The sequence below is a fragment of the Heterocephalus glaber genome, unplaced genomic scaffold (assembly GCF_053883595.1).
Source record: "Heterocephalus glaber isolate CG9 unplaced genomic scaffold, H.glaber_assembly_v1.0 deba00001428, whole genome shotgun sequence".
NCBI classification, from domain to species: Eukaryota; Metazoa; Chordata; class Mammalia; order Rodentia; family Bathyergidae; genus Heterocephalus; species Heterocephalus glaber.
This window is the reverse complement of record NW_028258293.1, coordinates 12,556,039-12,581,765: the sequence shown is the minus strand read 5'-3', so window position 1 is coordinate 12,581,765 and position 25,727 is coordinate 12,556,039. Positions and strand designations below refer to the sequence as shown.

General features: G+C 38.8%; 1 protein-coding gene across 18 annotated transcripts; it reads right to left on the bottom strand.

Annotated features, from left to right (window-relative positions):
- Positions 1–115: 115 nt before the first annotated feature.
- Positions 116–24,504, bottom strand: Saal1 (serum amyloid A like 1). 18 transcript variants are annotated; one of them, XR_205537.4, is made up of 14 exons: positions 24,320–24,503; positions 22,973–23,086; positions 22,125–22,208; positions 19,004–19,083; positions 16,858–16,917; positions 15,113–15,228; positions 14,562–14,742; positions 11,898–11,980; positions 11,601–11,789; positions 5,893–6,089; positions 3,970–4,062; positions 3,160–3,312; positions 1,974–2,075; positions 116–433 (listed from the first exon to the last, which is right to left on the bottom strand). XR_205537.4 is itself a non-coding variant. In XM_004851517.4 (13 exons), the coding sequence occupies exons 1-12, from the start codon at positions 24,449–24,451 to the stop codon at positions 3,220–3,222; spliced, it is 1,422 nt and encodes a 473-aa protein (XP_004851574.1). In that variant the 5' UTR covers positions 24,452–24,503; the 3' UTR covers positions 116–2,075; positions 3,189–3,219. The 18 variants fall into 18 exon arrangements, 10 of the variants coding, with proteins under 10 accessions (XP_004851574.1, XP_021119555.1, XP_087067711.1 ...); XR_002397207.2 differs by having other exon boundaries at positions 3,189–3,312; XR_015451438.1 differs by having other exon boundaries at positions 3,232–3,312.
- Between the last annotated feature and the right edge of the window lie 1,223 nt (positions 24,505–25,727).

Here is a 25,727-nt window from a genome sequence, read left to right as displayed (position 1 = left end):
CTATCAAGTTTTTGTGTTGGTTTCATTTTTGTTGAATTCAGTCATATTTCACCTTATTAAAATAGTTTTGACTTTTATTGAGACATACATGAAATAAGCATCATTCATAATTAAATTCAGGTACAAAACCATGTGTAATTTATTCGCTTTTAAAAAACTTTAGCAGGAAACTTCAAATGTACAAAAATAGAGGGAAGAGAATAACAGATGCCCATCTAATCAACACCCCACTTTGGCAACCCCAAATCATGGCTGAGTTTCATCTCCTCCTTTATCCCATTTCCTTCCTCTTGCCCCAGATTATTTTGAAGCAAATCCAACACATCAATATAAATACATTATTTTTAATAATAGCTCTTAGACCAGATCTCACATTATCAGCAAAAAGAAAAATACTGGAATGTGCAAGGTCCTGGATTCAATACGCAGCATCCTAAAAAATAAAAGACCTAGTTAAAATGGCAAGATGCTCCATAATCTCACTATTCCTCCTCTTCAGTTTACTCAACACCAGCACTATAGCCCACAGAACAGAAAACCATGCTCACTTAAGATTTACTGAGCCCCAAGCAAAAGATGTTTCTTAATCCTATGGCTGGTTTCTGTTTGCACTTCATTAAAAAAAAAAGTACCGGGCTGGGGATTTAGCTCAGTGGTTCTGCCGCCTGCCTGGTAAGCCCAAGGTCCCAAGTTTGATCCTGGGTACCAAAAAAAAAAAGTACCTATGTTGAGAGGTGGCTTTTAAACTTTTTCCCACTTATATGCTAAAGTTATCAAGGTAAGTAATTCAAACAGGACAATGGAGAACATTAAAGATGGTAGAAAAGCTCTTTTAATCTAGAAGGATGGGTCAACCAAGAAAATAGAGTTTAGTAATATCCTGTTTGCTACAAGGGACAAGATGCCTTGGGGGGGGGCACTGGGGATTGAACCCAAGAAACACTGAGCTACACCCCCAATCACTTTTGGGACTAGGTCTTGCTAAGTTGTCCAGGCTGGCCTTGAACTTGTGATCCTCCTGCCTTAGCCTCTTGAGTAGGTGGGATTACAGGAATGCACTACCACACGTGGCAGGACAAAATATCTTTTAAAAAGGCAAAGCAGCTAGGTGTAGTGGAGCACACTTGTAATCCTAGCACTCTGAGAGGCTGAGGCAAGAGGATCACAGTTCCAGTCCATCCTGGGAAAGTTAGCAATACCCTGTCTCAGCATAAAGAATAAAAAGTTGGGGATATAGCTCAATGTGTGATGACCCAGGGTTCAAACACCAGTACTGCCAAAAAAAAAAAAAAAAGGACCAGGAATTTAGCTCAGTGGCACTGCGCCTGCCTCAGAAGCGCAAGATCCTGAGTTCGATCCCCGGTACCAAAAATTTAAAAAAAGCAAGGGAACACGTCTCCTTCTTAAACTCCAAAAAATGTAATTTCTGAGAGCTTAGTCCAGAAATTCAAATTTATGTCATTTGCCTTTTAAATCCAAAAAGATTCTGAAGTAATTTGGAAGGGTTTACAAAGCTGGCTTTGTTATTCACAACTGATATTTTCTTTAGCTCTATTAGAAATTTCACTTTTAGTATCTGAAATAATGCAACTAGATGCTTTCCTAGATGCACCTGATTTCATAGGTTATCTGATTACATTTCATTGGAAAGCATTATAAAGAATGACGAAGCATTATAAGGGGGAAATTGTGTACAGCACAATTTGTAAGCAATTAGAAGTCACTAAACTTCTCAATCTTAATCTTAAAAATTTCAATTTGCTCAAGCAAATCATTTTCTGAAATTCAACTATTAGAATTATGCTGAAAATAGAGAATTCCACTAATGCCCTTTCATAAAAATGTCAACATCTCTACCTTCACATGTACAACACAGAAGACGCCTGAAATGTAACAAGGGTAACTGAACAGTGATAACTGCTTTTGAGTGGTTACTAATAACCTGGAAAGGAATCAACAAAAATTACACTCACAAAATGGCTAAGACATATTTGCGTCTTGTGGCAACACCATGGATTGGCTAGCCAAAAGTCATTCGTGCCTCCCATCTTTTTTGCATTTCCCTCCTACAGAGGCTAGAAAAGAAAAAACAATACTAGATTTTAAATACTTACAACTAGGGATGGCCATGTGACACAGAAAGCCATGGAGGGCTGTCCTTTTCCAACAAAAAAGGCTAAGTCTTGCTAGGAGAAAGCCCCTTTACCTTTTGCCTTCCTCAATGTGGACAAAGACAGCCCCTTTAACCACAAAACAATGAACATGAACATAAAGGTCTACATAGCACGGCACGTGGGAAAACGAGAGGAGACAGGGTCCCTCGGCCACTTCTCAGGTCTGGACTGCCCCCTCCGGACTTCTTACTGCATAAAATATACAAACGCTCTCAGATTAAACTACTATAGTGGGTTTTTCCACTACTAGTAGTAAGTGCTACAGTAGGTTCTACAGTAGCGGTACTCTACTATAGCAGAGTTTTCTGGTTCTGCAGCTGAATACACTTGTAGTAGATACAAACATGAAAATCTCACATAGCATGGCTGAGGCAGGAAGATCAGGAGTTTGAGGCCAGCCTGAATTACACAGTGAGTTCCAGGTCAGTACGGCTACTTAGCAAGACTTTGTCTCAAAAAACAAATTAAGAGTTCTCAAGAAAATCCTCACCAGGGCCCGGGGATTTAGCTCAGCAGCACCGTGCCTGCCTCATAACTCCAAGGTCCTGAGTTCAATCCCCAGTACCAAAAAAAAAAAAAAAAAAGAAAATCCTCACCAACTCCTCAAATATTCTAAAAAGAATCTCAATAAGCTTGTATTTTTGCTTTCAACTTAAGGTGAGTAACCCATAACCAATGTAAAAAGGGGAGGGAACTGATACTGGTGAAACTCCAGATTCAAATGACAAAAGTAAGCTAAGCCAGGGGAGAAAAAAAGATGTGAGTAGAACCATGGTCTAATACAAGTTTTTCTTTTTTTGCTTTTTTTTTTTGAGGCAGGGTATCACGATATGGTTCAGGCTGGCCTTGAACTCACTATGTAGTCCAGGCTGGCCTTCAACTCATGACAATCCTCCTGCCTCAGCCTCCCAAGTGCTGGGATTACAGGTGTGCACCACCACACCCGGCTCGCTAATACAAGTTTTAGCTAATATTTCCTATGTACCAATTTCAACTTCTACAAAAGCAGTTTACTTCTTGGTCAGAAGAAATTCCAACTCAGATGTTAAGTCTGAACCTTCAAACTCGGGAAGCTTTCCTCCAGGTCATCAGCAAAGGCCTTATCCACTTCATGCAGGATTTTAATAAAGTCTTCCACCTTTGAGTCGAACAACAGAATCAAATAAACAGAGTGAAGGAAAAGGTGATTTGAGATACCGATTGCTGACAATAAAGCTGCTCTGTCTGTGGTTTCTAAAGAGTCCTGAGAGTCACACTGACAGATCCCCAGATAACAACCTGAGCGCTTCCTGCACAGTCCTGCAACATTATGAAGGACGCGACTCCTCGAACCATTTTGTTTCGCTCTTGAGCTAGTACTCATCCTCCTGAAGCTTCCCTTTAGGGCCCACTACGAGAGTTGTGTTACCAGCCTCCTTGCCAACACGTGCCCTCATGCCCTCAGTGCATAATACACTGTTGTCCGGCAAAGTTCCTATTTTGAAGTTGCCTCCAGTAACAGTAATGTGATGTCATTTGAAGAACCATAAAAAATCGCTTCTCGGCCTTTTGGCTAAGATCAAGTGAAGAACCATAAAAACCTACTATGTCTAAGAATCTTACTTTTGCTTAACATATATTTTGTCTACTTCAGAAAAGAAAGGGGTACTATAAATTCCATGTTGATTCTTTACTCTCAGGCCAATATTATGAATTATCCAGCAGCCATCTTTCCAACAGGGCACCAAGTCATGGGACGTTACTTGAAAATATTTTACTGTGATATGCCGCCCTCTATACGTTTCCCCATACTCACCACAGGGTTATAGAAAGGAAGGAGATTTTGAAATGCACAGGAACATTTCTGTTTGCTTAACTGGCCTTCCTTTAGTCCCTGAGCCACAGTTTCCTAAAACAAACAAACAAACAAACAAACAAACAAAATCTAATGTCCAAAAAGGAAAATTTCTAAAGGTGTATCTGATAAATAAATACAAATCAGTGTATACAATTACTGACCTGATAGGCACTGGAAATGTTCCAAACTCAATCCACCATCATTAAGAGGCTTATGTAAATAAAAAATATTTTCCACCGCAGTCTGTATTTTAGGGAAGGACATTACCTTGGCTTTTCCTGCACAAACCAAACACCTGCGCATGGCCAAGACGTTTTTCTTCTCTCCTGCTGCTGACTCCTCCCTCTAAGTATTCAATTCTATTCTGCTAAACCTCTGCCTTATCCCACTCCTCCTCTCTCCACATACTTGTTATTTAGGCTGTCACCAAATTCCAGATTATTCCTGAAGTTAACCAACCTTAAGGGGACACTGGTTGGTCCCTGGCCTACAGCTTCAACCCCCTCCAATTCTTCCTATTGCTGTTAGAGTAATCCCTCTAAACTGAGCACATCATCTGAGGTTTAAAAAGACTTTAGTAGTTCCTCAGTTTCCTCAAGATTAAACTCAAATTCCCTAAACATGACAAGCAGGAATTGTCATGATATATTCCTGGCTTATTCTCACCCAACCTTCTTGCTAGATTTCTGTAACTTAAAATGCAAATCAAAATAAGGCATAAATGCCAGGCGTGGTGCACATGCCTGTAATCTCAGCACCCTGGAGGCTGAGGCAAGAGGATCACTGTGCATTTTAAGGGCAGCCTGGGCTACATAGTGAGTTCAAGGCCAGGCTGAACTGCATAGTGAGACTCTGTCTAAAAAAAAAAAGAAGAAACAAAATAAGGCACAATTTATCACCTGCTGAACTTAATATAAAATAAGGGTCAAGAAAAGGCAACATTTGTGCATGTCAATAGCATTTTGGCAATATGCAGCCTTTATGCCTTAGTTATCTGCACATTTATAATGTCAAACCTAGTGTTATAACTTCTAAAACACTAAATAACCCAAATCTGAAAAATATAGATATGGAAAACTAACCAAATAAACTCAATTCAGCAGAATAAAAACTTTTAAAAAGAAATATCCTTCTTGAAGAAAATCAGTGAGTATGAATATATCATAGTTATATTCATAAACATATTCTTCTAAGTATCTGAACAGAAAGAGTATGTTCAGGGCCAGGGATTTAGCACAGTGGTTTCGCCACCTGCTGCGTAAGCACAAGGACCCAAGTTCAATCCCCGGTACTAAAAAAAAAAAAAGAGTATGTTCAAAGGAAGAATATGCTAGTAATCACTGAACATACTCAGGAAGAATATTCTTTAGAAAAAGTTTGTCATTGGGCCAGGGATTTAGCTCAGGGGTGCCGCCACCTGCTTCGCAAGCGCAACGTCCTGAGTTTGATCCCTGGTACCAAAAAAAAAAAAAAAAAAGAAAAAGTTTGTCATAAATTTTGAAAACTGATTATCTGGCTTTCAGTGAATTCATCTAAAGTAAGGAAAAGTACTTAAGAATATCAAGTATAATACACCTTACAAAAGCCTTTGAAAACCATATACTGTATACTAGATTACAAATATATAAAAATGCATATATAAATATGCTAAAGTACATCAGTTGCTATTCTAAGGTTACAAATTGATAAAACTTTTTTATTTCCTCAAAGTAATATATTGAAAAAATAATAGCAGAGCTGGGGATGTAGCTTGTGGTAGACTGCTTGCCTAGTTTATGCCCAAGGCCCTGCACTACAAAAAAAAGTAGCAATAATAAAGTTTAGAGCGTTAAGTCACCATACTTTTTTCTGCTAAAGAAACCACCAATACTTCTTTCCTACCTTTGTTAATGCCTGCAAAATATTAGAAAGAAATTCACATGAAATATCCTTTAAAATTTTCAAGTGGAAGTCCTCTTGGGTTAAATCAGACTTTTGAGTTTCTTCTGTGTTAGACTCTGTTGAGTTCTCTGGCTTCTTCTGACAATGTTCCACATTTTCTAACACCCGAATCAGACTGTCAATTAGAGGAAGATCTACTGTACAAAAATCAAGAGGCATGAAATCAGTAGAGCTCGGTTTTTCATTCATTCATCCATTCAGAATCAACTCATGCTATACACTGCATTTTGGTGCTACTGATAAAGTGGTAGGCAATCACCCTTTAAGAGGCTTATTTATTTATACAGTACTTCCAAATAGTAAGTAAATTAAAATAGACTGTTTTGGATTTTGGTGAATTTTATAAAGGAAATAAGAGGAAAATCTAATCAAGCAGCTCAGCAAGGGAGGGTCTCTGAAGAGGTGACAGAGAACCAAAGGATAATAAATGTCAACAGTGCAGAAGGCCCAGGAAAACACCTCGGGCAAAGGAAACACCAGGGAAGCTCTGAAAGACAAAAAGGAGGTCAGAGTGGCCCAGCCTAGGGAGCAAGGGGAGGGTGGCACCAGATGAGGTTACAGGGTGGGCAAGAGCCATATCGGGCAGAGCCTTGCAGGCCACAGGCCACAGAGAGAAGAATCTTAATTGTAGCTTTAGCTATCAAAAATATCCTAGGAGAAGCTTTTAAATGTTATGCCTTATTAGGTAAAACAAAAAAATTTAGTCTGATTTTAAAAAAGACTGAGCAGTCAATTTTAATTATCCTGTAAAAAATTATATAAAAACAAAATTCAAATTCAAAATTTACTGTAGCATGAACAGCTAAATGCTATCTCAGACTCAATCACTGATTCTCATTTTACCATTTCTGCTTAATAATTTTAACACCAAGGAAAAAGAAAGTTTTCTGTAGCATTGAATTAAGTACATTAATTTGAAAAAATTAACTTCTCATCCAAACTTAAATCATCTACATAATAGTACATGGAAATTACATTTTTTTAAAAATTAGCAACCTGGGCTGGGGATTTAGCTCAGTGGTACCACGACTGCCTCAAAAGCGGAAGGTCCTGAGTTCGATCCCCAGTACCAAAAAAAAAAAAAAAATTAGCAGCCAGGGAAATCTTATCTTTAATTTCTCAACTCAGTGTCATCTTCTCAGATCACCTACTTGCCTGGCTGCTTTATTATGTTCCCCTTGAATTTACCCCTTTCCTCTTATGAATTTTTTTTGTATTTTTTATTACTATGTTTTACTTTGATACCTGCATATATTTTGGTTATATCTATCCTCCATTACCTGCCCTTACCACCCCACCCTCTCGCTTGTATTATCATCAATTTGACTCTAAGCCCAACTCCTGCTCCATGATTTCGCCATGGGTTGCATAGACCTGTCTACTGCAGCCTCTTCACTCTTGCTCACCCTATCCCTAACTCTGCTAAGCTGCTACTCAAGGCACAGGGTAGGGCAAGGAGGAGAGGTAGTCAGGTACTGGAGTTAAAGGAGCATCTTTACACTTTCTGCCCAACCACAAAACCTGTACATGAAGTATTAGTGATGTGGGGAGCATGGCAGCAAAGAACACTCAGTTCCTCAACATCAAGAAAGATACGTTCCTGAGGCCAGGGATTTAGCTCAGTGGTTCTGCCACCTGCCTTGCAAACGCAAGGTCCTGAGTTCGATCCCCAGTACCAAAAACAAAAAGAGAAAGAAAGATATCCTCCTAGTATTCCAACAATGGAAGCTTTTTAGGTTTTGTATATTAGGGATACTTGTCTTTCTGAATCATTTATTTCACTTAACATGATGATCTCGAGCTCCATCCATTCTCCTGCAAATGACAATTTTATGGTCTAATAACACTCCACTGTTTATATATGCCACATTTTCTTTATCCATTTCATCTTGAATAATCCAATAACAGGCAATGAAACTGAAGCAGTAATAAAAAACCCCAGCAACAAAGAAAAGCTGAGGACCTGATGGATTCAATGAATTTCAAGAAAGACCTAACACCAATATTCTTCAAACTCTTTAATGAAACTGAAAAGGGAAGGAGCACTCCCAAAGTCATTCTTGGAAGCTAGCATTATTCTGATAATGGATAAGATCCTGGTATCCTGATAACTAGATAAGGATCCAGGCAAAAAAGAGAACTACAGGCCAATCTAATGAATATAGACACAAAAATCCTCAACAAGTCACTGGCAAATAGAATGCAATAAATCACAAAAAAGATCATACACCATGACCAAGTAGGATGCATTCCAGGGATGGAAAGATGGTTCAACATTCGCAAATCAATAAATATAATCCGCCAGATAAACAGAAGGACAAAAATCTCATGATCATCTCAACAGATGCAGAAAGAGCCTTTGACAAAATCCAACATCCATTTATAATAAAAATCCTGAAAAAAACTGGAACAAAAGGATCTTACCTCAACCTGATAAAAACCAAAGCCAATATCATATTAAATGGGGGAGAAACTGAAAGCTTTCCTTCTGAAAGTAGGAACAAGACAAGAATGTGTGTCCACTATCACCACTCTTGTTCAGGAGCAAGAAAGAAATAAAAGGGATACCTATAAGAAAGAATGAAGTCAAAGTACCATTATTTGGAAATGACACGATCCTTTACTTAGAAGACCCAAAAAACTCCACCAAAAGACTCCTAGAATTAATAACTAAATTAAGCAATATAGCACGATACAAAATCAACACACAAAAATCAATAGTGTTCCTACACACTAATAATGAACTCACTGAGAAATTAGGAAAATACCATTAACAAAAACATCAAGAAAAATTCATACCTACAAATTAATCTAAGCAAAGAAGTGAAAAATCTCTACAGTGAAATTACATCACTCTGAAAAAGGAGATAAAAGAAGACATCAGAAACTGGAAAGATCACACACACAAAAAAACCAATACAGTCAAAATGACATCCAAAATTGATGTACAGATTTAACACAATCCTAATCAAAATACCAACAGCATTCCTCACATATCTAGAGAAAACAATCCAAAAATTCGTAAGGAACTAGAAGAGATCCAGAATGGCAAAAGCAATTCTAGGTAACAAAAGCAAAGCAGGAAGCATCACAATTCCAGATCTGAAGTTGTATTACAAAGCTACAGTGATAAAAACAGCATGGTACTGACCATGAAAACATGCAGATCAATAAAAGAGAATTAAGGAAGAAGAAACAACCTCAGGAACATTTAGCTATTTGGTCTTTGACAAAGGGACCAAAAACATGCACTGGAGAAAGACAGCCTCTTTAATAAATGGTGCTGAGAAAATTGGATATCCATATGCAGATCATTGAGTCTAGACCCATTTATCTCACTGGGTACTAAACTAAAATCAAAATGGATCAGAGACGTAAATGCTAAAAACAGAAACACTTAATCTGCTGGAAGATAAAACAGGTAAAACTCTTGAAGAGATAGGCATATGCAAGGACTTTCTGAACAGAACCCCAATGACATAAGAAATAATACCAAGAATCAACAAATGGGATCACATAAAGTTTAAAAAACTTCTGCATAGCAAAGGAAACAATCAACAGAGTAAAAAGACAACTTACAGAGTGGGATAAAATTTTTACCAACTACTCCTTATACAGAGGACTAACATCTAGAATATAAAAAGAATTCAAAAGAATAAGACACTCCAAAAAATAAAAGACCCAATCAAAAAATGGGTAACAAAAATGAATAGACCCTTCTCAGAAGAAGAGGTACAAATGGCCAAGAAAAAATGTATACTGCTGACCATTAGAGAAATGCAAATTAAAACAATACTTAAATATCATCGTCCTTCAAAAAGAACAGCCATCATCAAGAAATCAAATACAGTGGACCTGACTTACAAACTTGATCGGTTCCTGAGGGCTAGTTGCAACTCCAGTAGGTTGTAAGTCAACACAGCTGAGATCTGGATGTTTATCTGGGTACACACTATAGATAACAAGAGGCAGATGAATCTTCCATTAACCTAATTAACCCAAGTTGTTTGTATGTCGGGCCAGTCATAACTTGAGGGTCCACTGTAATAACAAATGTTAACAAGACTTCAGGGGGAAAAAGGAACACTTCTACATTATTGGTGGGAATGTAAACTAGTAAAACCACTATGGAAATCAGTATGGAGATTCCTCAAAAACTAAAAATAGAAATTCCATTTGACCCAGATATTTATCTTCCAGGTATTTTCCCAGTTAAAGTCATTATATTACAGTGATACATACATATTCATGTTTGTAGCAGCACAATTTATAATAGCTAAGTCTCAGAAATGGCCTATATGCCTATCAACAGATGAATGGGCAAAGAGAATGTGGTATTTATTTATACACAATAGAGTACTACTCTTCCATAAGGAACAATAAACTGGCAGCATTCATAGGAAAATGGATGCACTTTGAGACCACAATATTAAGTGAAATAAATCGGACACAAAAGCTCAAATACCGCATGGTTTCCCTTATATGAGAAACCCAAAATACAAATAAGAAGCAAAAGAAAAGACAATGGAAAACAGATCTTTTTCAAATGGGAAAAGGAACAAGAGATTGAGGGAGGGAGGAGGGAAGAAAGGAAAATGGGATTGGGGAAAAAAGCAAATTGAAGGGGGTAAAAAAAGCAAAAATAGAGATTTGGAAATGAGAAGGGGATCAAGAGTTGGAAAGAGCAGGGAGGGACTGGAGGGGTAGAGAACAACAAAAATCAGGGTGCGATATTTCTATGTACCACCTCCCCCAGACGAATGTAATCATTACATACTACAAACATGTAGCTTCAAAAGTGATATGAGAGCAGAAGGGAAGACTATGATTAGGCAAGGGGAAGGGGTTAGGAGGTGGGACGATGTAAGAGAGCAAAAAAGGGGATGGGCATAATCAAAATGTTATATGCATATAGGAAAATGTATTGATACCCAGTATTTTATACAATTAATATGTATTAATAAGAATACATTTTTAAAAATAAAACCTTAGTAACTAATAGACTATAATTACAATAAATAAATATAGCAATGGAACTGGAGAGAATACACAGAATTTAGAAAGTAGTAATGATGAAGTTGGATTATTCATTAAATGATGCTTAGACAACTTAGTAGTAATCATCTTGAAAAAAATTGAAATCTATCTCACACTTGACACAGAATACATTCTAGATGATCAGAGATTCAACTGTAGCCACAGAAACAACTATGAAAGAACATGTGTTTACAAAGGAGAATATTCACACGTGAAAAATGTTGGCTTAAAAAGCAGGACCTAAAAAAATGTATATGCACATGGGTGTATGGTCATTATCTCTGGATGAGGGGATTACAAGCACTAGTTCCTTGATGTCTTTTTCTTTTCCTTCTTTTTCATACTGGGGATTAATTCAGGTCCTTGCACATGCTCTATCCCTGAGCTACACACACTCCCAGCCTTTTATAAATTAATGCTTTAATGCCTTTTATAAATTTTATAATTTTTTGTATTGAGCACATAATACTTTTGTAATTAGAGGGATAAAAGAATTTTTTTTTTAATTGGGAAAAATATGGGAGAAAGAAACCAAATGAAGAACACATATGGACTCGACTTTAAAATCTGATAAGGTCCAACTGAAGTTGGTGAGCAGAAATGATGCTTGCCTTTTTCTACTTTTAGATATTCCTGTTCAGCCTGTGAAGCATACATGGCCGACAACACTGAAAACACAGAGGCCAACACCGTTTTCTGTTCTTGGAGGATGATGGGCGGGTCATCAGATTGGCAGAATTCATGGCAGACCAGGTCAAAAAGTAAATTCCAAGTGTCTTTCCAAGTATCAGGACACTGTACTTAATAAAGATTATAAACAAAGTAGAAATTTTAAAATAGCAAAATGAAATTTAAAAATTGCAAACGATGAAATGAGTAACCGCAGTGCATCCCAATGAGCATCTTACCAATTGCTTGAATTCCGTCATCCACTGTGGTAAGCAGCTGTAAGATATGCATGTAAACATCAAGCCCTTCTGGGTTTTCAGAACTAAACACAAAAAGCAAAGGCACTGAATCAATAACTTTACTGTCTAGGGAATTGCAATCATTCATTCATTCAACAAATACTTATCACCCTGCGCTAGCCACTGCCTTAGTTGCTGAGAATTAAAAGGGAAACAGAATAGCTGGGTCTGATTGGCACACATCTGTAATCCCAGCACACTGGGAGGCTGAGGCAGGATGGCTGAAAAGTTCAAATCCAGCCTGGGCAATTAAGTGAGACCCTGTCTTAAAATGAAAACAAACAAACAAACAACAATATATAAAAAAGGCTACAGATGTAACTCAGTGCCAAGGTCCTGGATTCAATCCACAAAAAAAAAAGGCGAGAAACAGAACAAAATGACTCCTCATTAGCGCTTACACTGCAATAGGGAGAACAGTAAAGAAAAAAAACCTTAGTACTATATATTATTATCGTAATCACACATAGGACAAAAAGCAAAAATTATTTTTAGTTGTGTCCCACAAAAACAATAATCCACAAACCTTCTAGACAATACTTATCATTGTGGTTTACTTGAACAGTCAAAAAATAACTTCAGTCTTTTATAGTATGAAAGTAAGGCCCACTGCACTAAGCACTGACAATACTGATGCTCTTAAAACTAAAATTAACTTAGTTCCCTAACTGAGAACACTACCACCATGAAAGTATAACTCTTCTGATCAGTACTTGGTACTCTCAGAAACTCAAAAGGTTGGTTCTTCAATTAGGTGAAAAGATAGTGAATAATTAGAACGGTGGTTTGACAAATGTTTAAGTATCCACTATTTTCAGGCACTATGTTAGGGGCTGGGACAACAGACGTGTGAAATGTTACCCTTACGTTCATAAAGTTTACTATCTAAAAGGAAAGAAGATAATTAATTAAAGGGGTAATTATAATAAAGTGAAATGAATTTAACACTGGAAGTTAGGTTCAAAAAGACAGTAAAGCAGGAAGACTTAGTCTGGAGAGTCTGGGAAGGTAACTTAGAGAAATAATGCTTACATGGAAACTTGAAGAAGCAAAGATGTGTTTGAGGTAGAGGAGACATACTGTGCAAAGGCTGGGAAGCATGAGAGCTCAGGTCAGCTGAAGAAGGAAACTACACGGCTAAAACAGAGTACAAGGAACAAGGACAGAAAGACATTGTGCAGGGCTTTCTAACGCATGTTTTTAAAAAAAATTTGGACCATATCCTGAGGAAAGCAACTGAGAAGTCCAAAGCATGAAAGTGAGATGGTGTGCCCTTTTCAAAGAGAGCTCTGAAGTCTAGGCTTGGAAGAAACGAGTGTAAAAGGAGGAAATTCAGGTACAAGAATGTGCCAGTTGTCAGGTGAGAGGAACAGGAATGCCATGAATGAGATCCCAGAAAAAGTCAGGAACATGCCTCGAAGGATGACTGGTGTTGGGAAAAGAGTGGAATAGGAAAGAGTCAGTAATAGCCTTCCCATGCCTTCCTCATGATCCAAATGGGATAATAATTGCATCATTTATTCCTTCAGACTACTAAAGAATTTTGCAGAAAAGATGAAAAGTTTCATCCTCACTTGATAAAGGACATAAAATTAATAGCTTTTAATGTGGCATATTAAGCACTAGGAATGTACTATTGTTTTTTTGGTACCGGGGATCGAACTTGGGTCCTTGCACTTGCACAGCAGGCGGCAAAGCCACTGAGCTAAATCCCTGGCCCCTAGGAATGTACTATTAACCATTAAACAGATTAATGCAAATATTAATTTTCTATTAATAAATTACTCCAATGAACCATAAGAACTAGTAATCTCTCATGGAAAGAAATCAAAGCCCCAAATCAATCACCTATCCCAATCAGAGTATATGTAAATCTGATTGAAAAATATGGTGAATGTTTACCTATCTTTAAAAATTAGTACAGTAAAAGACACCCTGCCATTAATCCCTATCAAAATGCTCCCCCTTGCTTCAAACACAAACTCTGAGGGAGAGCCAAAAGTCACAGAGCCAAATTCAAGCTTGTAAATGTTTTTACAAGCCTGCCTTTCCATTCTATAGCGCTTGGCACTGTTTGATCACCTCATAAAGACAGTCATCAAAGAGGACTTCCAGAACTGCTGCAGAAAGTGGCAAGAACAATAAGATAAGCATGTTCAAAGTGAGAGAAAGTATATTAAGGGGGATTAATGGCAATGTGTCTTTTCCTTTCATATGTTTTTTAAATTTAAACATTCATTGCCTATTTCAATAACCCCTTATATACAAGGAGCCAGAAAACTAAAGATATCCAATATTACTTGAAGTTGTTAAATGTTCAATGTAAAATAAAACACAAGAAAATATTTCTCTTTGATTTAAATTACATAAAATCGCAACGGTGTTAAGACAGTGACTACAATTAATGCTGAACAATCACAGGTAACCAAACGATATTAGAACAAGTACTTTGAACCATTATTCTTGCAGAGTAAAATACTGTCACCACAAATATTAGTAGTAAATCAAATCTAAATAAACCTGTCAAAAGGAAACTAAGACCTTATACTTATATTTCTAGCATCAGATTTTTCCAGAAAATCTGACAAAAAAGAGCTCACCTACCGTACTTGTTTGGCAGCTTCAAGTACACAGGGCACAATCTTAAACACAGGCTGCTCTTCAGAATCTTCCTTAGGTTGGTCCAGAGGTGGAGCAGCCCCATTTCTAATCCATTCCAACATTAGTTTCTCATCCAAATCAAAGAGCTTATCCACAACCTCCCCTACCTTCACCAGCAAGTCAACTGCAGAGAATAAAAGAGGCATTAAAATAAGAAACAAAACGTTTATAGCACCCAGGCTAAGCAAAATTCCTAAAGCTACAGCAAGAAAGCCTAATCTTGCCAAAGCAATACTTATTCTAAAGGTGATTTATTTATCCCATGTTTAAATTTGATTATCTTTCTTCATTTTTAAGTGGCAGATTTATCAGTGTCCTGAGAATTTGAGAATAAATTTTATAGCTTGAATCAAACTATCTTCTCTTGCATTAGCCTTTTTTAAAAAATGACTTCCAGAAATAGTTAAGAGGGGAAAAAAAAAAAGAAAGAAATAGTTACACGGTTTCCTAACAAATATAATCTAAAGCATTTTTTAGATTACATGGTGACTTACCATTTGTTGAACTTGACATGATGAAACAAATGCTATCATAAATAGCTGGATATTCCCGGGTCCTTTCCACCCAGACACTGGCCACTTCTGTCTGGGAAAGGCAAGTAAGCAACAACCTACATGATAAACATGAGCTTAATATCTAGCTTCTAAAGGCGGGGGGTGGGGGGTGGGGGGGTGTTAATTGGAGAAATGAGAGAAAAGTTATTAAGAGATCGTGACACTAACATAGATTTATTGATGTGAAAAGGTGTCCCCTACACTCTGTTCAGTGAAACAGCAAGTAACAAAACAGCATATATAGCACTGCCAATTTTTTATTTTCAAAGTACACTAATGTGTAGAGATAATCTATCTCTGGGAGTAAGATGCTGACCACATTTTTCTTTTGGTTTATGAGGTTGTTTTTTTTTTCTTGTGCTATTATAAAATGTTTCTAAGTGGAAGAAATCAGGAAATGCTGTAAGTATGTAAGATAATGGCTATGTCAATTAGCTTGATTGTAGTAATCATGTCAGACAATATGTATCTATCTCAAAACATGATATACACTTTATATATGATTTTGTCAACCATATGAAACAAAAAGAATTTTTAAAACACTATAGGATCCAAGCATGGTGGCTCATGCCTGTAATCCCAGCACTCTGGAGGCTGAGGCAGGAGGACTGCCATAAGTTCGAGGCCAGCCTAGGCTGCATAGCGAGTTGAAGGTCAGGATGAACAACATAGTGAAACCCTGTTTCATACACACAGAAAGAAAGTATAGGAGCCTTTCAGACAGAAGTAGCATCCTCCAGTAATTTTCCAAAATGACGAACACAAAGGGAAAAAGGAGGAGAACTCAGTACATATTCTCTAGACCTTTTAGAAAACATGAGGTTGTTCCTTTGGCCACATACATGTGAATCTACAAAAAGGGTGATGGTGATACTGTAGACATTAAAGGAATGGGTACTGTTCAGAAAGCAAGGCCACACAGATGTTACCATGGCCGAACTAGAAGAGTCTACCAGGTTACCCAGCATGCCGTTGGCATTGCTGTGAAGAAGCAAGGGCAAGATACTTGCCAAGAGGATTAATGTGTGTATTGAGCACATTAAACAATCAGAGTCGAGATAGCTTCCAGAAACATGTCAAGGAAAACAACCAGAAAAAGAAGGAAGCCAAAGAGAAAGGCCTGGGTTCACCAGCCTGCCCCACCCAGAGAAGCACACTCTGTGAGAGCCAAAGGGAAGGAGCCTGAGCTGCTGGAACCTGCCCCCGATGAACATGGCATAAGCAGGGGACGTAGCTCTGCCATTCAGCACCTCATTAGTGGCCAAGGGTTTTAGGGTCTACTTAAAAATAAAAAGCTGGTCTGTGTTGTAAGGACGGTTTTCTTAATTGAACAGGTGTGTGGTGCCTTCACCTCAGAGAAATAAATATTTGGGGCAGATTCTCAGTGCACCTAGTTAGCTGTGTCAGGTCTTTGCTCTTCAGTGTTTTTCTTGCTGAAAGATGTGAGGTATTGTGCAGATGTATCCCCAAATGGCCAAATATTTATGAAATACTCATCTTGGCATGAAAATCCTCTAATTACCATGGGGAAAGGATGCATCAAAATAAATGGAAGTCACTATATGGCATTTCAGTTCAATAAATTATTCAAAAAAAAAAAAAAAACCTACAGGAAATTCAAGAATTTATTTGCCTAGATTCTTTTTTGGGTGATATTAAAGAATCCACAAAAAAGCCCAGCATACCTGCTTGTCTCCAGCAGAGTAGGTGGATCTGAATCATATAAACAGTGCAATAACACTTGCCTACGAAACAAAACAGGTAACCCATGTGCTTCACATCTCTCCTTTCAAACACCAGAGTTTCAACTAATTTTTAAAATACTTTCATTATTAGATAAAGCATATATGCAGAGATGTTTATCAATGAATAATGACAAAGCAAACACTCATGTTTCTAAGAAACAGAACAGTGCTGCTTATCCATAGCTCCTACGTAATGTAATTCCTATGGAATGTGTCCCATTCCAAATCACAATTTTTCTCACCTAGAAAAGGTCATCTTGACTTTCCCAGAAACCATTTCCTTTCTTCGCTTTCTAGTTTTATTTTATACATATTTTTGGCTTTGCTTTTGAACTTTATATGAAAGAAATTATACTCTATTGTTTTCTTTTCTTTTTTTTTGTACCTGGGATCAAACTCGGGACTCCACTTGCGAGGCAGGCGGCGGAACCGCTGAGCTAAATCCCCTCTATTGTTTTCTTAAAACATCTTTTCTGTTTTTAAGTGACATACAATAATTGTACATATTTACAGGGTACAGGGGGATGTTTCAATACATGTATATACATTCTTGAGTCTTAGTTTTTTTTGCTCAATATCATATACATAGGACCCACTGTATTGTTCTTTGATTCATTGCTGCAGAATATCCCATTGCATGAATACAACACAACTTCCTTTTTCAGGCTACCGTTGATTGACATTTGGCTGGACTACAATTTTGGGCCATTTCAAGCAATACACCTATAAAAATATTTATATAAGGGATGGTGAGGGTGTAGTTCAGTGGTAGAGCACTTGCCTAGCATACATAAAGACACTACATTCAAATGCCACCACCACAAAATAATGATGATGAGGAAGATGATGATTATGCTGCTGCTGATGGGGTGCGTGTGTGTGTACCCTGCAGTACATATACACAGTTTCTCTTACTATGTACCTATGAAGTACACTGCTGGGTCACAGCATATACGTATCTTCCAAATTGACTGGATAATGCCCAAATGCCCAGCTGTTCTAAAGTAATTGTATACGTTTATATTTCATTAGTGCTGCAAATTGTACTATATTTTAAGATATGCATTAATTGAATTCACAAAATTTGTTAACATTATTTTCATTAACAGATTTTTGTTTGTGGTACCGGGGATTGAACTTGGGTCCTTGCACTTGTGCAGCAGGCAGCAAAACCACTGAGCTAAATCCCCAGCAGCATTAACAGATTTTTGATAGGGAACACTAGAGACCAAACAAAGTCCATGAATGACTGTAAATTACTGAGGAATAAATACCTTGAACTAGGACCTTAGAGTCTCTCCACACCTACAAGAGGTTAAGTACCTCTCTTTTAGAGGTCCAGGTACTTGAATTGTGTAATAAACTCTTATGACTCCGGCTCTGAGAAGCACAGCTGAGACCACTTTCCTTAACCTATTTTGGGTACAAATTTCTTTGAGATTCTGATTAACAGTCATGAACCCGCTGCCTAGAAAATGAATACACCCATCAAATTTTGCATGTAATTTCAGGGTGTTCTCAGACCTCCTATGGTAACCACCAGGGTTAAAAAACTCTCTGCCCAAAACTTTCCTGCTCATAGAAGAGAACTAGCTCTAAGCAGAAGTATGAAAGCCTTACAGTCACAGAGGCAACCCTTTATCTAGTAGTCCGTTGGCAAATGTTATTCCTTGATCTAAGTCAAAGCTCTCAGAGTGACACCATTTACTAATCTAGTTTCCCAGACACTAGTTCTATGAGTCCTTGGATTCCCTATGCCTAAACTGTTTTGCTCTCTGGTTACCTGTCCCCATCTCCAAGTTTGGTCCCACATATTCTTCCCGTAACTGCTCACCACCTATTGATGATTCAACTCATGAAAACAGGTGCAACTCAAGAAACAGCTGTAAATCCTGAGTCATGCCATATATAGTGTAGCAGCCCCAAGCCACCATCAACACAAAATGAAGTTCCTGGAGAGTACTTATAGAGACAAAGGAAACACTACATTTCATACTTTTCCATCTCTCCAATTATTATGGCTTCCTTGGGGGTATGAAATATGAACCTAATTTAAATATAATTATTAATGTGTAGTAAGACTTACCCAAGATTTTTATCATTGCTGAGGGACACACATATCTCCTGGAAACAGGCCATATTACCTAAAATTCCCACACAGATTTCCTGTCAAATTAAATTTCACAGGTCACCATGGCTCTGAAGTGAAAGACACATATACAAAAATAGTAACTTAAAAACTTTCACTAAGCCAAATTAGGGTGGAGAACAGGAGGCGGGATAGAGAAGTTAGGGTGCAGGCAACCTGACAAGTTCGTGGCATTTGAGGAGAAACAAAAGACACACAAAAGAAAGAAAAAAACAGAAATTTTAGAGATGAAATGAGTCCTAAGGGAATAATGCATATGGCTAATACATACACGGCTAATAAAGAAAGCACCCTGGTTGTAGCACAAAGTGGGAAAGCAGCACAAGATAAATACAGTAGGCAAAAAGGGTCAGGGTTAAATGCTTTGAGTGCCACGTTGAAGTGTTTAGACTTAACTGAGGAGATTATCTGGAGGTATGAGGGTTCTCAAGAGGGGAGATAACATACTGAATCAGTAATTTAGGAAGATTATTCTAGCAACAAAATGCATAAACATTATAGTGAAAAAAGACTGAAAGACATTAAGAATCTACCACAATAATAACAGTTAATGCTTATTAGCATTTCTTACAACCAGGTACTACTCTATTCTCCATGTATCATTCCATACAACTTGTGAGGTAGGTATGTTACCATTCCCATTTTTCAGATGAGGAAACTAAAGCGCAAGGAGTTAAACAACTAGCCTAAGATCTCCATCTAGGAAATACAGATCCAGAGCCTGAACATGTAACCAAGGTACCTTAATGCACCTCAGTAATCAAGACCCAAGAAGATGAGGGCTGCGATGGCTAACGGTGGTAGTGGCAGGCACCGAAAAGGATGAAGCTGAGGAAGGCTCTGGAAGAAGATGAAGGTAGAAAGCAGTTGAAACTGACTTCTAGGTTTCAAATGGCCTCATTCTCCTACTCAGAGACACTGGTCCCCCAGGAAAACTGAAGAAAGAGTATAAAGAACACAGAGTTCAAACAAGTGCAGTGTTTCCCAACTTACTGGAACCTAAGAATCACCCATGGAGCTTGTTAACGACACCAATGTCCAGTTCCATCCTAGATCTACTCAACCAGAATTTCTATGGTAAAGACTGGGAAGCTACTTGTTTACCAAGCACATGAGTGATTTTTATGATCAGGTGAGTGTGAGAATCACTGAGTCAGGATACATGGAATCTGGGACTGGACAATACAGCATGCAAGTAGCAAATGCCTGAAGGAAGTTGGAGATGTGGCACCAGTAACCAGAAGACAAGATGAAGCTCTAATCGTACAGGCACAAAGCTGCACCTCAACAGTGTAAAGAGTAGAGGAGCTCACTAAGGAAATGAATGTAAAGAAAACAAGGAATCAGATTCTGCACCTTTTTTGAAAGAGTCCATATTCAGAGTACAGGAAGAAAGAAAATAGCTGATGAAAGTGACAGTGAAGGGACTGCAGGGTTCAGAGACCAGAAAGGAAGGTAGTTTAAAAGCTCCAGCAGTAGAGTTCCAATAAAATATGTGTGTGGGGGGGTGTCAAATGTTGGGGAAGGACCAAAAGAGAATAGGGGCAGAAAAGAAATATATACACTTTCCTTACAGACAAAAAAGGGAGTAACTGCACTTCCCATCAAAGACCAAGTACCTCAGGAAACTTCAAAAAACTGCACAAACTCTCATGCGTGAACTATGGCTCAAGTCAGGACTTTTAAAGTTCACTGAGACGAAGCTTCCACCAGCATGGCCCCAGTCAGCACTAGCATGCAATCGCACTTGGGGTTATAAACCCTGGACCCTGCTCCTAGCCATTGGGATCAGAACCTCTGCAAGTGGGCTCAGCAGTCAGTGATGTGGGTCATGCTGAAGTTTAAGAGCCCAGTGTCCCAGGTGACTCTAATGGGGAGCCGAGGCTGAGAATCACTGCTATAGGCATGACCAGGAGACATATTCAACAGTATGACTACTTCCTAAAAGGCACCATTCCTGACATAAGTTTAGTTCTTTAAGTAGTAACCATGAGTCGATATATTTAAGAAGAAAATATATATTTTCTGTCTTACTATTTTCCTTGGGAGGAAAATAAAAATCACAAAACTGCCATATCTTAATGTAAGAATCCAAGAAAAACTGGATCCTCCTCACTCAATTTAGGTGGAGCATTCTACTAGATAAAAATTTCAGTTCAACATTCAATTTGTGAAAATGTAACACAGAATTCTACACTTTATTATCTCAGAGAAAAAAAAGCAATACAGTATTGTGTAATACTGGAGTCAGGCCCAGGCTGACACCCCAGCCCCACTTTGCTGTGTGACCTTGAATACGTATCTTAACCTGATACTCAGTTCTTTCATCTATAAAGTATTCCTCATAAGAGCAATAAAACCAAACACTCAGTAAACAGCAGTTATTCATAATTACAATTATTCAACAGATGTTACTAATTACCCTTCATATGCACAGCACACAGCAATTTAAATGAAAATAAAGCACAGGACAACTCACAGTACATAAATAAGGATCTCATTTAGTCTTTATTTACTGTTCTTGGGAGTTTACTATCAGCAATAACCACTAAGATCTTACTTATCTGGGAAGGTGTGAGAAAAAAATACCACCCTGAGTAAGAGATGTGGACCCTGAGAGAGGGTGGGAGACACATAGAGAATGGCAACCACAGTAAGTAGATTAGATGGGATGTACACAGATTCAGCTAAACTAGGAGGACCACGTTGGGGTGATTTTATGCCGCAAAAATGACTTAGATTCAGGCTGTGGAAATCTTAGGTAGCAGGCTAAGTTTAGAATGGTTTTTAAGAAACAGACAATTTTGTGAGCAAAGAAAGGAAAAACTGAGAAATAAGAGGTCAAGGGACTGTTCCCTGTTTTATCACATATGAGCAACACAATACAGTTATGACCATCTGATTCTCACAGTTTTAAACGAAAGTATTTATCTCCCTGATGTAACTCTTATAACACAAGTAGTGCATTACCTAGTAATGTTCAATAAACATCTGCTAATCTATTGACTTATAGCCAAAAGGAAAATCACACTGAGAAAAATGAAATGTACATACTTACTCTTAATCGAGGACACTTAGATTTGGCCAGTACTCCCATAAATATGTCAGGAGCATTAAATTCTTGGAGAAATAAAGCCACATCCTATAAACAAAAATGATATTTACTTAATAGACTGTTTACTAACCAGGAAGTCTCCATAACTTATTCAAACACATTTGCTGATTGCTAGGTATTATGTCAGAAGCTAGGGATAAGGGGGAAACGAATGAAACTCACAATTCATATCCTCCAAGAACTTAAAACATGATAAAGGAAATGGCTAAGAATTATTGCTGGGTCACATCCAAAAATCAGAACTTGTGGTTACAAAATCTTCAACAGAAAAAAAAAAAATTCTGATCACAATGTAACTCCAAAAGCCTCAAAACTTCTTCCTCAAGTTTGCTGTCTACCAAACAGGGGCACACAACACAGGTGAGTGAATTTGAGGTGGACACAAAACCCAAATCGGGCCAAATCTGGTCCAGGAATGTGGGATACAAAAACTAAATCAGTTAGCTGTGGGGAGTGGTGATGTGCATTGTAAAACATAGTCACAAGCCACGAAATGAGGCTTTGAGCAATGACAGACTTCATATACGACAGTAGTCCCATAAAATTACACTGCCTAGTAATGTCATGCTGTCTCAGTGTGTATGAGCACACTCTTGACATTCACAGGACAAAAAGGCATATACCTTCAGAAACAAAATTTAAGCATGTACAGCTCCTGGTACTTCACCCCCTGTACCACAAATGAGTTACAGTCTTTTCCTTGAAAGACTGGCCTTTTTTAAAAAAAAAGAAATCTACTAGCCACCTTTGTACCCTAGAATTACTTCAGAATTTCACTTCCAGCCTCATACCTGATCCATTGACATATCCCATACTTTGCAAATTTCATTCTCCATTTCTTCATCAAGCTCCATCACCTGCTCCTCATCATCTGAGTTGGATTTGGTGTTTTCAGGTGTAACAATCTTCAAAAATATGAATTAAAGAGAGAATAAAAATTGGCCACAGTACTTCCCCAAGTAATGTACTCCATAATCATTTAGAAGTCACAAAGAGTTTATCCTCAAAGTATCTTTTCTTGCAAAAAAATTATTTTTAAAAAATCAGTTTCTTGGGTAGATCTATTTATTCAACATCCATGAAGTACTACTACTAGGTACTGAAATTCGAGGATAAATAAGCTACAATCCCTTCCTTTCAAGCAGTTTAGAATTAGTGGGGGAAAGATATGTAAACCAACAGGCACAACCAAAAAGACTAAGTGGATCAACTGAATTGTGAACAGAGTTGTAGCAAAAATGATGGACCAATGATTTATTCCTGGAAGAAGGGGGGGGGGTCACTTTATTTAGAAGGTGTTATTTTAGAGTTAAATCTTGTAAAGAGAATAAAACTTTGTCATGTGAAAAAGAGAACAGCATTCAAACTTAAACACAAGAGGTCAGAGTTAAGAAGTGCCTACCATGTCTGGGAATGTTGAAAAGTGGTTTTTTTGCTAGAACACAGTGTCATGGGCAGATGAGGCTGGAAAGATTAAGAGCCCTGGATACCACTCTAAGAAAAATACTTGTACAGACAGGAGGAACTAAGAGAAATATCAACAGCTTAAAAACAAAACAAAACAAAAAAAAACTGTTATTCTGCCAGTTGTGGAGAAAATGGACAGGACAGAAACCGGAAGCAGGGAAATCAGTGAAGGCAATGAGAGAAAAAAAAAAACGTTTGCTGAGAGCCTCCTATAAACAAACACCATGCTAAGCACTCTAGGATCATTCTAGTCTCATTTAATCCGCACAAAAACCGTACATACAATATTATCGGTATTATCATTCTATTCTATAAAAACTGCCGAGAGAAACGGAAGCCATGAGTGGTTAGGTGATGCGATCAAAGTCATGCACAAGGCGGGGGGGGGGGGTGGGGGGGTGGAGTCAAGTCTTGAATAATCAGAGCTGCACGATTCCACACTCGGCACTTATTTTATTACAACGTAAGTCTATGACATATATAAATTAGGCCTGGCCCATAAATACCAGAAATAGCAGTGGGATTGGGGTGCAAAACTCAAACAATGTATTTCCGCGGCGGTACTTTGGGAGAATTGGCAAAAGTGGGACACGACCACCGCAAGCGGTCCAACGTCCCCGCCATTCAGCTATGCTGCGTGAGGCGCCCCCGAGCGGCGCCGGTTTGCACACCTGGATGAGCCCGCTGAGGACACCGAAGAGCCAGTGCTTGCTGTAGACCGTGCTCCCGATGCAGTCTCCCCCGGCCACCTCCGTATCCTCATCCTCCCGACTCGGGGTCGGCGGCGACGGGTTACGGTCCATGACCGCGCGCTCCCAACGCTCCCGAGCTGCGCCGGAAGCCGAGAAGGAAGCGAGGGGCCTCTTCGCGCCCAAGGGCCTGGCGCCCGCTGTGCTGCTACGGCCACAGCGCCCCCTGCTGCCCGGAGTCCAGCCGACCTGCGGGTCCGCCCAAAAGGGATTTCCCTCATTCCATCGCCTCCCTACCCTGCCCCGCCCTGCCCCGCTCCGCCCCGCGAAAAGGGCTAAGACACCATCACATTCGTAATTGTTATTTATCACCCTCCCTGATCAGAAATTCGGTTTCTTTAAAAGCCCTTACCCCGCTTTGAGAAAGAAGACGAGAACAGGCCAGTGTCTCTGGTACACATGTAAATCTTGAAACCATGGTACCTATTCCAATTGCTTTCCGAACCCTAGACTCTTCAAATTGTCCCACCTGTGACGACTCGCCCCTCCCCTTTGAGACAGGGTCTCACTAAATTACCCAGGCTGGCCTAGAACCTGTGATCCTAATGCCTCAGTCTCCCAAGTAGCTGGGATTATAGACACACACTACCACAGACAGCTTTTGCCATTATTTCAGATGTCTGTAGGTTCTGGCTTCTCCCCGGTGTGAGTTGAATCCCAGGAAAAATAAAAGTCATACCTGGAAGAAGATCCTACTTGCAAAGTACTACTACTAGTTTATGAGGAAATAAATTGCCTTCTGTCGTGAATGGTAAGCATCCTGTCTCTAATTTTATCTTCCCTCAAATGACCACTTCACATGAAGCCTGAAATCATGAAAGGCTTACTCTTCTGGTGGCTACAGCCAATTTAGTGTCTAGACAGGTATGCAAGGTACTTTCAGAAAGCTCCAGGGTGCAGTGGCTGGCGTTCACACTGGCCAAGTCATCATGGCCATTTGCACTTGGCTGCAAAACAAGGAGCACATAACTGAGGCCCTAGACAGGGCCAAGCTCAAATCCCCTGGCCACCAGAAGAACACATTGCAAAGAATGGGGCCTTTACTAAATTAGATGCAAATGAACTTGAAGATAAAATGACTGAGAAACAGGTTGTCCAGGATGGCTGTAAGGTCAAATACATCCCCAGTAGCTGTCCCCTGGCCAAGTGGCAGGCCAGGCCCTACTCTCATGAGGGCTTGCACTGTGGTTTACCTCCTTAATTACACCCACCAATAAACCCTACTTCCTGTCCAAAAGTTAAAAAAAACTCGCCAACAAAAGGTGATCTCTGGTTGCAGTAAAATCAAAGGCATTGCGAAGACAGCCTTGGCAGCAGCTTCAAAAGCACA

What these genes read in the sequence shown, in the direction of transcription:
- Saal1 (XM_021263894.2), bottom strand. Translation starts at nt 24,451, where the DNA reads ATGGACCGTAACCCGTCGCCGCCGACCCCGAGTCGGGAGGATGAGGAT. An exon ending in GAAGCTGCCAAACAAGTACG is followed by an intron (nt 11,981 to 14,561) that starts GTAGGTGAGCTC and finishes TTTTGTGTTTAG; the next exon opens with TTCTGAAAACCCAGAAGGGC. An exon ending in ATATCTAAAAGTAGAAAAAG is followed by an intron (nt 6,090 to 11,600) that starts GCAAGCATCATT and finishes ATTTTTGTACAG; the next exon opens with TAGATCTTCCTCTAATTGAC.